The 12,907-nt window shown below is 38.5% G+C and overlaps 1 protein-coding gene across 1 annotated transcript in view; it reads right to left on the reverse strand.

Annotated features, from left to right (window-relative positions):
• Nucleotides 1-273: 273 nt before the first annotated feature.
• Nucleotides 274-12,907, reverse strand: part of fgfr3 (fibroblast growth factor receptor 3) — a 74,905-nt gene continuing 62,271 nt past the window's right edge. Inside the window, 6 exon segments of the mRNA XM_038728496.1 lie at nucleotides 274-5,859; nucleotides 6,704-6,809; nucleotides 7,510-7,647; nucleotides 11,317-11,387; nucleotides 11,811-11,933; nucleotides 12,631-12,821. Coding sequence (XP_038584424.1) covers nucleotides 5,695-5,859; nucleotides 6,704-6,809; nucleotides 7,510-7,647; nucleotides 11,317-11,387; nucleotides 11,811-11,933; nucleotides 12,631-12,821 — 794 coding nt within the window. The 3' untranslated portion in view covers nucleotides 274-5,694.

Raw genomic sequence — 12,907 nt, forward strand, 5'->3', positions numbered from 1 at the left:
TGTGTTGAAGGAAAACAAACCCTGATATCTGCGACTGTACAAACAAAAGAGTTCAGACAAAACAAACTCAGGCTACTATGCAAACAAATCCACTGTTGTGTGTATTCTATGGTATTTTGGTTTCCTTTCATTAAGATAAACTTCTAAACTTCTGATTTGTTCACCATGAATCAAAACGTCTGTTCGGGTTTTTGTTTGACTTGTTTTTACCACAGGACCTGTTTGTTTTTCCAAATATATGCTCTCAGTGACAGACACACCGGTGACAGCAAACGCTATTATAACATGTTTATTGAAAACCTTTTTTGACAGCATAGTTTGTCAGGCACGGAGAGAGAGAGAGAGAGAGAGAGCGCGCGAGAGAGAGTGAGACTGAGAAAGAGAAAGAGAGAGTTGTGAAATAGTTGTTTTTTCCCAGTGGGAGATGTTTACCCAGAGGGGCTGTTGTGGTGGAATGTTACAGAGGATTCATCATGTTCAAAACAGGTACATTGCAACAAACATGCTATGATTTAAAAATAACAAAAAAAAAATCACATAATGCCAAATAGTTAGTTCCACCTTTCTATGTTAGAAACATGAATACAGAGGGAGGCGAAATAAATTATATGGGATTGGAAAAAAAAATCAAAGGACAAACATGATTTTGTCTCACTAGTTGTAAAATAAACTTGATGTGGAATGCAAAATGAAATGTGACGTAACGGAAATAAAATAAAATGTATATGAAAATCATTTCCTCTCTAAGATTCTTACAAAATAGCTCACATAGCTACATAAAACTCTACTCATGTACATCAGCAACGTAAAAGCATATTTCAAACTCTAAATTAATCTGGACTAACATTGTCAGGTTAGAGCTGCATGATGAAATTAAAAATGGGATGAAAAACAGAGGAGAGCTGTGTGAAAAATGTCCATTCCAACTTGGAAAATAAAATAAAAACAACATGAGAAGAATGTATCGTTTTGATATCTCTGGAAGGAAAGGTGTATCTCCGACACCTCAGTCAAGGTATACCTCTTTCCTTCCAGTTTCATCTTCAATCCTGATTTCACTTCTTGTTGAACAGAAAGAGAATAAATAAGTCAGTCAGAGTGGAGACGACAGGTGGTTAAAGGCAGATGTGTGACTGTACATACAGTAAGAGTCTCTCCCTGCTGTGGCCGTGGTGTTTATTCATTCAATAGTAAAGGAAACATGTTCACTCTTAAAATAATGTTGTTTTTTAAATTGTTTTTAACATCTGTCTGTTGAACAACGCATGTTTTTCGAGGCTAATACTGATATTGTTGCAATAGAACTGAATATATATTTGCTGATACAAACACTGTTAAATTTGAAGTTAGGATTTTGTTATTCGTGTCACGATAAAAAAACTGAATTTAAACCATTATGGGACATCAAAACTGCCCACTGATATTTAAGATATTTGATTTTGTTTGTAGTGGTTAAGCAGCATCAAAATTAAAAGGACACATTATTATAACTATCACATTTTCTCAAATGTAACTCCTGTATCCTGTCTCGTTGTTGTCCAATTAAATGTATTTATCTCCAGTTTTGATGAGGTGTTGAAATAACATGAACCAAAAGTAACGTCTAGAGGGAATCAGGATTAGTGTTAGCAAGCTAGGCTAATTAGCTTCTACTTTCCAAATGGAGGCAAGTTAGCCGTACTTGCTATCTTCCACTTTGTGAATGAAAAACAAACTTAACAGCATAGCGTAATGGGTCCTCCCAGTGTTTAATGTTGTAAAGGGACACGTCTTAAATAACTAATGATATACAGTATAACCAGCACGATGTGGGCTTGCTTTGTCTTGCATCAACGCTTGAAGGATACAGGACAATGGCGCGTACGGTAATTGACAATAGCAACGGTGGCCCACAAATGGGAAACGCCCACCCAGAAGCTTTAAGTTTTTTTATTGTTATTTATTTACAAATTAACACTTTTAAAAGGAATAGAATTAGCTATCAACAGTTCTTGTTTGCAATGTACCCATGGATGTACAGAAATCTATCACGGTAGTACTTTAAAATGCAAGAAAGCGTGTTGAATCGAAAACGATATGAGGAGTGTCCTTTTCTATAACTAGTAGCCTAATTATTTATTTATTTATATGTGTATTATGGATCTCAGCATTTTGGAACATGCAGTAACTTTACTTTTGTTGCCTTAAACAAGACACATGTTAAAAACAACACATACTCTTTAAAAATCCTACAGAAAAACAGGTGCTGTCAGCATCACAGTAAAACCATGCTTGCTTGACAAGGATACAGAAAAAAGGAAGGGAAAGGCTAAATTAAACCAGGAGCAAAGCCTGATGGGGGGCATCAGTAGCCTATATAGTAAAATGACTACATCATCATCATCATCAGTATCATCATCTTCTGGCTCTTTAATGAGAAACAACACTGAAAAGCAGATCGATATGAATAAAAACACTCTCACCATAGGGAAAGCTTTTACCCAGCATGGAAGAATAAATAAAAGAAAACACCATCCGTTTCATTAGATCCATCCAATCTTTACACAAGCTCCTTTTTGTCTTGTTCAAATAAAAGAAAAATAAAGACAATGTTGAGGCTAATATTTACATAGCCTGCTTCTAGTAAGAACTGCTTTTTTATTTCAGTTACGTTTTTTTTTTGCTATTATACATTCAAAACATGATCAGAATGATTCAATTAATCTCCTTTTTGTTTACTAAATTATTCCAGGCACTTCATAGATTTGGGCCAAAACTGCAAAACCGTACTGAAAACAGAAAAAACAATAGTGTGCAACCTTCCACTTTACAAAGGCCTTGTTTCTGTGCATAAACCAATGAAAAAGTACATAATTTGGTGCTAAAAACATAGAAATCTCCCAGTGCAGTAATAGAATTAAATATAAAAATTTACTATTTTAAGTACTTTAAATTGGGGGAGATTTCATTAAGTACTCACACGGTCTTGTTGGGTAATTACAAAAATGTATCTACTTAAATTCAGTTCACACACTGGAACAAGGCCCTTGCACAGTAAATCGTTACCACCGTTTCCATTTAGCAGCGAGTGAATCATGTTTCTGAACCCTTCATTGCCACTCGAATGCTGTTTTCCCTTTTGTGACTTCGCTAAAAACAGACTCTGTAAACATTTCAACCCTTGCGCTTTTTTGGGGTCAGCTAGAGAGACTACTGCATAAAAAAAGGGAGATATCCATTTGGCAATCCCATGATCCTTCCCTGCACATGTAACCTCCACCCGCCTACATTCGACAGTGCAGTATTTGGTTCAGAGATCTGAAGAGATAGACTTTTAAGACTAATTTGGCACTTTTTTAAGCAAACTAAGCTTGAAGAAGGATCAGCCACAGACTTCAGAGTCTTCTTTAACAAACCAACATATTTACTGTATATATTTTTCTTTTTTGCTGTGTGATCTGTTTGTCACACAGCATGCCTTCATTTCAGTATTAATACTATAGAGCAGCGATAAAAACTCAAGCATCTGGCCAGGCTTTTTAGTAACACTCAAGCACAAAAGAACATAACAGCTTCACATTTCTGCATGTTTGTATCCATGAGTGTCTTGCTCAAACGCACTTTGACACTGCATGCAGCTTGTAAGCACCGGCCCTGTGACCTTTCTGTTATAATATAAGAGTTTGAAGCCTTCAGAGAGACCTTTACAAGAAAAAATCCACCTATAACTGCATTAACACTGTTCAAAAATTACCTAATACTTTGAATTGCTGGGTCGTTTTGCCATTGCTAAATGTCAGATTTGTTGTTAGGGCTCAGAATTAAGGAGCGAGAGCTTGCTGAACTAGCTTGCATGTTTTCACATTTTTCTGAATGCCACAAGTTCAAGTACATTCTTTGATAACTGCTGAAAAGAAATGTAGTTCATCACTTAAGTAGTGTCTGAAATTGCTCACTTGTCCACAGATTGACTATTCTCATATCTGATGGTTTTGTTATTCAATCATCTAGCATTGCTGCTGACAGGTGTGGTTTTGCATAAACTCTTATTTAGACAAGAGTAAAGGGGAAGCATTGCATTGTGGGATTTGTTATTTTTACACTAGGTAGCAAACAAGCTACCAATCCATCCTGGAATGGATTGCACATTACTGATTGAACAGTGAAACAGCATCAGTAGGAGGATTGTTCCTTAAACAGGCTGCTGAGGTTTTCTGAAGGCTTTTTATGATTCACAGCTAGTTGTTGTTCAATATGTCTTTAAGTACTTCAGTCATACTAAAAGGCCTCTCTGGTACATATCTCGATGCGCTGCTATTTCTTGCCCAGCAAGAGTTAATCGTTGCTTTGATATTGCAAACGTCAACTTTTCAAACCTGAATTTGAAATCAGCGGAAACATCCAGCTCTTTTCGGCAGGAGCCTTCAGTTCTTGAGTCCGGCTCTGGCGGTTGAATCACACTCGCTCTCAAAAATCATCTTCGTGTCTGTCATACATTCTTTTTTTTTAAAACTGTAAACAAAAAAAGATGGATCAAAAACCAGAGGAGCCTGCCAGTTGTGAAAAATAACGTTGCAGTTCTGTTGTAAAATAAGTTACAAAAAAAATTAAAATAAAAATCTTTGCGTACAGTACTAAAATCCTAAACTAGACCTTTCGAACTTAAGAACCACATGTTAAGTCTATAAATATCTTTACAAATATACACGTTAATTATTCAAATAAACCTTTTCTGTATCAATGATTAAATGATTTACACTTTCATGACAGTGTCTTCTAGATTGCAATTCTTCCATCCTAAAACAATACTTTAAAAAATGTAATTTTTTGTCTTTTAAGTACATGGCTGTGAACAGCAATATGATACATATTTGCATTTATATATTTACAATAAATCATTTTCTAGATACATAAAAAAAACTCTGAACCTTACTTTACTAACTACTGAAGGGCCCTGAAACTTTGCCTCACTTTTGGTGAGGAATTTGTTCCATGATTATCACAAAACTGTTTTTCGGGATACTTAAATGTGACGATGGCGTACAAATCCATGAGAAAAAAATTTATATGCTCATGTAATCCTCTCTGTTGTTGAACGTCTTCTGTAAAAGCTGAGACAAGTTATTGAGTGTCTTCTGAAGAACGAGTACCATCATCGAGTCGATTCTGGCTTTGCTGGTTTCTTGTCAACGGATTTTCTTTAAGATCGCGAACTCGTGATCTGAGGTCTCCACGCAGAGGACAGGAAAAAAAATCTGAGATCCTCGCCTAGTAGATCACCAGCCAGTCACTGACCAATGCCCTTCATTCCCTCCTCTTATATCCTTTTTGTCTCTCTTTTTTAGTCTCCGGAGGTTTTTTTATCCCAGTAGGCACGGAATGGTTTCAACCCACAGATTGTCTGTAACAAAAGACTGGCCCGAGTACAAAAATATAATTTCATTTCTGAAAAGAAGAACACAAACATGGCGAAAAATAATCCTTCAATGTTTCAAGAGTGTCTTGGGGAGGAGGAGGAGGGGGAGGAAAGAAACTCAGAGGATTTTCGACAAAGAGTTTAAGACCAATCGAAGAGCTGAAGCACTGTGGAAGTATTGCATGCAGAGTTTTCATTTCCATATCTTGAGGAGCGTGAGTCACTGAGAGGTGTTTGTTAGTCACAAACTGTGAGAGGAGGTTAAAGTCCAACCCCCCCCCCACCTCCCAGCTCAGGTTTTATGTCCTAATCACCCCGTTACTGGGAAGCTGTTTGGGAAGACAGGGCTCGTCAGGCAACGGGTCGTGGGCAAAAACTGAGTCGTCTCCTGAGGAGCAGGTGCTGTTGGAGTCCTGACAGGTGGGCGAGTACTGCTCGAAGGGCACCGCCAGGTCCAGGTACTCCTGTCAGGGGAGAGGTCAAAGTTTAGACCGTGGTGTCAAAGACAAATCCCTTCTCTGGTCAAATAATCAAATGACGAATTATATAGTTTTTTTTAGCATGTTAAGTTCTACAGACCATTACACATTTCTTTAACACTGTAAATACTGAATATTATTAAGACTTGCACATTATTTTCTATAGTTCTGTTTGAGTTTAACTTGTACAAATTCATTGAACACAAACAACCTAACATTTTAAAGACACAGTGAAATATTTTAGGTAGAAAATACATTTTCCAAGTTATAATCCTGCATCCCTGTGTTCATTGTTCTTGTTATAAGATAAACATATGATATAAACATGATTTTATATCAAAACTCTCTTTTCTGTTCCTGTAAAACATAATTTTTTTCCTGATAACTCATCTTGAACTTGGAAGCGTATTATGTAAATGTGTCCGATCAAATATGATATCGGGCGACTAGCTATCTCCGCCCATCCTATGAAACCATATTTTACTTTACAGTTTAGTTAGCTTGTGGGTCGTAGTTGAATTTGACTATTCCAAAGAATGTGATTATGCTCTAGTTTACTTATTTTTCCCTTGTCCTCAGACTCCTGATCAAACAATATGGGTAAAGGCCACTCGCTATACCATGCCCACTTTTTAGCAGTGCAATAAAATCAGAAGGAACTGATAAAGAAAACATAATAAACTAACTCTGTCCAACTCTGTGACTTTAAATGCTTTAACTTTAAGAAATGTGTTTTCTAGTTAGTTATAGCTTTATGAAGTGAAACATTACTGTCGTGAAAAGGTGAAAGTTTTGTGCTCATGAGCAGCAGCTGTGCAGGTAGACTTACATCGGTGGAGGTCATTGATAAAACCCGGTCGTGATCTTCTACCAGCTGTCTGAAGGTTGGTCTCTGTGACGGCACTGCATGCCAGCACTCCCTCATGATCATATACCTGAAATACCCACATCAAGCATCAGTTACTCTGCATCTCATCCATTAAAAATGTATTTAATACAAATATTCTCAGATCTTTTACTGTTTCCAATGAATCATATTGGTCTACTTGATCTGCAGCTGGATTGTCATGGTCTGTAATTAAGGTTAAAGCAAAGTAATCTTTTTAAAGATTTGCTGCAAGTAGACGCATTTCACCACAGTTTACAGTAAAGGAAGTCGTCATGCGACAACCACAGAATGAGGAGAAAACCCAACTGAGTTGTTGATTGCGTCAATGCATCTCTCAAAGTTGTATTAATGACTAAACTAAAAAGTGTTTACAGTTTCAATGAAGCTGTTTCAAGACTTTTAGATTAGCTTTTTGAATGTTCAAAATTAACACTGATAAACTTATTTATTTTATTCACTAAACCTTTGTGCTCATTGTCAAGAGAGAACACTGAATATGAGTACAGAATAAAATCTGATTTTATGATTTGGAGGTTTTTTAGACAGCGGTTACTATGTGAAACTTTTAACGAATTAAGCGGAAATGAAAGTGGTTTATCATCTTTCCAACTAGAGCAGGTATAAACCAAAATAATATAATAATAATAATAATAATAATTATTGTGTTTTTTCCTACCCAGGTAAGGTTAATCTGCCTCCTGTAAACAAGGTGATCAAATTGAACTATAAGTCATTCAAACACCTACAGTTCATGGGTGCAGTTGGCAGGTTTGTCCATCCGATGTCCCTCCTTCAGCAGCTTAAAGAGTTCTTCTACTGGGATCCCTGGGTACGGTGAGCCCCCCAGGGTGAAGATCTCCCACAACAACACCCCATAGGACCATCTGAACACACACACACACACACCCAACACACATTGAATACAGATTAGAGGTCAAAAGGCACTCATGACCTGAAGCAGTCAAGGTGCAAAAAACCCCAATGAATCTTGGTTGGGGAAATATTGATCTTCAATAATGTTTACTGCACCCAATTTAAGAATCAATTTGACAGTCTCATTGTCAGGGACGGTCAGTCAATATTTGTAAAAATCAACAACTCGTCCCTCAAGCCAGAAAGCGAAAACTTATTAGAAAGAAATGGAAGACCGATTTTGCTTTATCCATGCCGCATCCTTTAAGGGCTAATTTGCACAGATAAACTACAAAACCAACTCAACACAAACGAAAAAAGTCAGATCAAAATCAGCAACATATTAGCATTTTTGTATCTTGGTTGTGTTTCCGTTTCAAAAATTATCCCTGTCAGATCCTTTGAAACTGGACTTATGTGAGCTACATCTAGTCTCCAATGTGAAACTTTCTTTTGACACATAAACAACTATTTTAAATGCATCCACATTTGGACGTGGCTCATAATGTATCTTGACTACCATACTGTTTCCAAAAATACAAAGCGAGTGAGCACAAAACATGAATGGAAAAATTTATTAATCTGTATCTACAGTTACAGTCCAGCTGCTGCCTGTTCTAGGAACTCTTTATATGTCTAACCTGATCTGTCCTCTCTTTTTCTTTCTGTGTCTGTGGCAGCAGCTCGAGTTTACTGCTGTATTATTCCTAAAGGGCTAAATGAGGGAAGATAATCAGATAATGGTGGTCTATTAACCCAGTGTACTATTGTTTGGCTTTTCGTCCAGTGAATCAGAATCAGACCCCTCCTCCCACTGTGGTTCTCAGCGGGCTTAATCTAATTATCCACGCTCGAGTCCAGAGGGTTGAAAACAGCCGATACTGGCCGAGACGGCTAGTCCCCCATGCAAACACAGAGAGTGAAAGGAGACTGAGGACTATGGTGAAAGAGAGACATCTATATTCAGAGGTAAAATAGGGGATACAGAAACAGTAGACAGAGCTGTAGTTGAGAGTAATCAGCCAGACAACTGAACTCTTACTAAGTCATTATCATTGTGTTCTGGACGTGAACAAATTAGGTCTTTAGGGTCGGGACGGGTTCAGGACGATCTCAGGGACGACTACAGGAATCGGCAGCCACAGATTCAGGCTGTTTATATTCACTGCTTGTCGTCTGGCATGAATTTTCACAAGCTATTAGGTGGCTAATGGGAGGTAATCAAGATGCTAACACCTTATTTTTCATTGGCACCTTTAGCAATAAAACATGAACTGCCAACATCACTGTGATGATTGATTCTGTTATTCATACGTTAAAATGTGACCTGTTTCATGACAAAAAAAAAATCCCAAAAGGGTTTAGTATTTATTCCTGTCAATGTGGGAAAGCTGCATCTGAAACTGCATCTACAACAATATCAAAGACAAAGACTAAAACACTCTAAGATCAAATTTGGACACAAAGACAGTTTCTTGTGCTTTCCTTTTGCACATAGATTTCTGGCTCAGCCAAAATATATTATTACTACTCATTATCCAATGCTATCTGCTTTATTTGTCCATCAGCCTATCCCATGAAAAGTCTGCCTTGCAGAACCTTAGCTATACTAGCAAAGTGGCTGGGGTAATTTTGATGGTGAAAAGTAACAGAACAGCAACTTTGTTGTTTTATAACAAGTTTTATCAATAAAGTTGTTGTCAATACTGAAAATGTTGATGGAGTTTTCAATCTTTAAAACTACCTCAATTCTACAACAATAACTGGAGTTCTTCACTCTTCACTCACATGGAAGTACAACACCACACCAACATCATTTAGTCTGTTACTGCAACTAATGACGCATCCAAGGAGCAGCCTCCATCTGTAGTCTCAGTCCTGTTTTTTTTTATAACCACTTAACCACAGGTTTTTGTATAGGCTGTCAACCAAGACACTGTAGATCTTATGTCAGAAGATGCTTTGTAACACGTTTCAGCTCAGTTAGGAATAGGTTGTAATAGGATTTGGTGAAATCATGATAGGAAGTCAGTCCTTTAATATATGTGGGGAATGTGGGATTTTTTCATCTATGTAAAAGCAAACCAGGGTTTTTAGGTATTTAAATCACGATCTTATAGATCTTATCCATACTGCCCTACCCTATCTATAGTTAATCTTGCCGATAGAGCAAAACCTACCAGCATCAAAGTCTATTGTTCGACTGTACAGTGATCAATTTATTGACTTATTGGTACGCTTTCTATCTTTTAAATTATTTATGTGAACACCAAAAGCTCATATATGCTGCATATTTAATATGACAGCTGGGCTTCAGCACCCTATCCACATTTGCTGCTTTTAATGGGTTGATACGTCGCCCTGAAGGTGCAGTGAGGTGTGTTCTCTTTGTTCTGCAGCTTGTACAGACTGTCACCTCTGAAGCTGTTCAAAATAAAATCCTCACCTCCAAGATTTTGGCAGATGGAAAACCCCAATGGCTGAAGAATTAAAAGGTCTATATTGGCACTAAATAACTCTGGTATTTTAAAAAGTGAATTCAGGTCTAAGTTTGTTAGAAACTGTCACTTGGAATCGCAATGTGATGAAGCAAATTACTTTTAGGCACACTGTTTTTCTGTACAAAAAATGTGTGACACGACATCCTACAAAAATGCCTCACTGCCAGTTGTGCCATGTGAGCTGCTGCAGGCAAAAGATTCCTCATATTCCTTTTCTTGCTGTTTGACTGTGAGTGTGACAGATTTGTTTTAATGTGTTTTAATTGTCCCCCATCTATTTTAGCGAAACATATTTCAGTGAAAATCATCACAGGTCAAAAGTCAAAGTCCCCTGGGGTCTGTGAGAGTAAACTGGCTGCAGAGCGACTACTGTATAAAGGGAGGAGGAGGTTTGGCCGGAGGATTGACTCTGTAATCCAGACCTGCTGAAATAACAGAGCAGGCTGATTCTCCTCTCGGACCGTTCCCAGTCTAGTGTAATCACATGGCGAGCCAGTGTTGACAGGGGCCCGTGTTTGGCTTGGATGGCTGTACTGGGGACACAGCGTCTGGCTGCAACCGGTGGGAGGATGAGGAGCAGTTTGGGGGGTGTTCAGCAACCGCAAGACAGATTGACTTTGTGACCTCCTCGCCTAACTTGCCTTTATTCTCCTGATCGCAGCCAAAACAGGAGCAATCAGGGGTCGCACAGGGTGCATTTGTCTATACAGACCCGATTCCTTTGAATTGCTAAATTGGAAAAATGCCCCGAGGGAACACCTTGTGATAAATCCACTGACCCTCTTATCTCCTTCTGTTATGGGGCAGGTTGGATTTGCACTGATAAAACAACTATAAGATGTTGGAGCTCCGTTGTGTTTCTGTCTCTCTCTGATGTCGTGTTTGGAGATTAAAGAACAAACGCAGCGAGGAATGTGGAGCCGCTGATATGCAAGAAGCTCAGGATTATCAAGTGAACACAGATGACAGCGAGCGGGGAAATATTTGGAAAGGGAATGCTATGATTCCATATTCACACGCATGCTGCGTTTGATGCTAATACGCTCAGTCACGATATTTCAACACCCGGATTCCTCCAGTGTACAGCAGCACCACATGAGTGGACTGTTGGCATACGACGGTTAGTTTGTGCAAACTTACACATCGCTCTGGTGCGTGTAGACCCGGTCGAACAGAGCCTCCGGAGCCATCCATTTCACGGGCAGACGACCCTGCAACAATAGAGGCACAACAGAACCGCTTCGGTCAGCAGAACCATTCTGTACAGAGCAGACAGCGAAATATGGACCTAAACAACAGAGTTGTGTCTCGTCCTGCTATAACTGTCCTGTCACCTTGTTGTTAAACTTCAGCTAGACTGCTACCACATACATTTAGCAGGTATAAAGTGTTATGTCTGTAATCTTCACTCCACAAGCTCCACAAATATAGTTCTAAAGGTTTCATTACTGCCACAAAAATTCATCAGTGTCATATTGATATTTTGAGCATGAATATCATCTCAATTCTTTGGACAGTTGTAGCTCAGTAAACTGTATCTCCCTCAACCTGTTTCCTTCTGTGACCTGATAATGACACTGGACACTTTCATTTAAAAAAAAAAAGTAGAAGAAACCTGATGGAATGAGACTCACGTTTGTGGTCTTTTTGTAGTAGTCTATATTGTGCACGTCTCTGGCGAGACCAAAATCGGCGATCTTCATAATGTTGTCCTCCGTCACAAGGACGTTTCTGGCTGCCAGGTCTCTGTGGATACACTGAGGGAAGAAGTACAAATACATCAAACACACATCAAGACAAAGCATTGCACAGACACGTACACTCGTACACCATGGACAACTTTCATTTATCACTGTCTGACTTTATTACTCGCGCCTACATGGCAAATATTGACCTTTGCCCAAACCCTAAAACCTCATCCTATAACCATGAAACATATTAACAATAAACCATTAACTAACCTTAAAGCTAGGATTGATAATTCATTTCAGAATCATTTTTTGTTATATTTGTTTATTTTTTATCCCGACAGCAATCAAAAAATCAAATGCTCTGACACAAAAATGAGAATACCGTAGCTTTAAAACTGATTTAAACCAAATCCCAGTGAGGTTATTTTTATTTTGCAAAAATCTTAACCCTAACCCTAAACCATTCCAATTAACTCCTGTAAACTTTAAAAAATAATAATTGAATAAAAAAATATTCAACACTGCAAAGGTCAATTTCTGTTCACACTTGTCAATCTTAGAAAGTTTAGAAAGATAAGTACTAGATAATAGATTCCTATATTGGAAGATTTTCCTTGTCTTTTCATTTCCTTTAGTATAATATTTACATGCTGTAGGGACAGATCCTCCTTAACATGGATACATCCACACACAGACGCTCAGCTCAATCAAATAGCACACAGTATTTGCATTTCATTATTCGCGACACAGCATGGCGGCTGACCTTCTGCGAGGCGAGGTACTCCATGCCGCGGGCGACCTGGTAGGCGCAGGACACCAAGTCTTTGAAGGTGAGCTGCTCGTCGGGTATTTTACAGGTGTCAAAGGAGTAGTCCATGCCCGGGGGCCGCCGCGCTCGCAGGTACTCCCTAAGGTTGCCTTTAGAGGCATATTCCACCAGGACGTAGAGAGGACCTGCATGCAACAGAGAGCACAGAGTCACTTTCAGAACACAGTTAATTATTGTGTTATCATCTCCTCTGTAATGCAGCGTGGCCTCA

This window comes from Micropterus salmoides, unplaced genomic scaffold, assembly GCF_014851395.1.
Source record: "Micropterus salmoides isolate LMB-PRFRI ecotype aquatic unplaced genomic scaffold, ASM1485139v1 Ms_hic_scaffold_19, whole genome shotgun sequence".
In the NCBI taxonomy this organism is placed as follows: domain Eukaryota; kingdom Metazoa; phylum Chordata; class Actinopteri; order Centrarchiformes; family Centrarchidae; genus Micropterus; species Micropterus salmoides.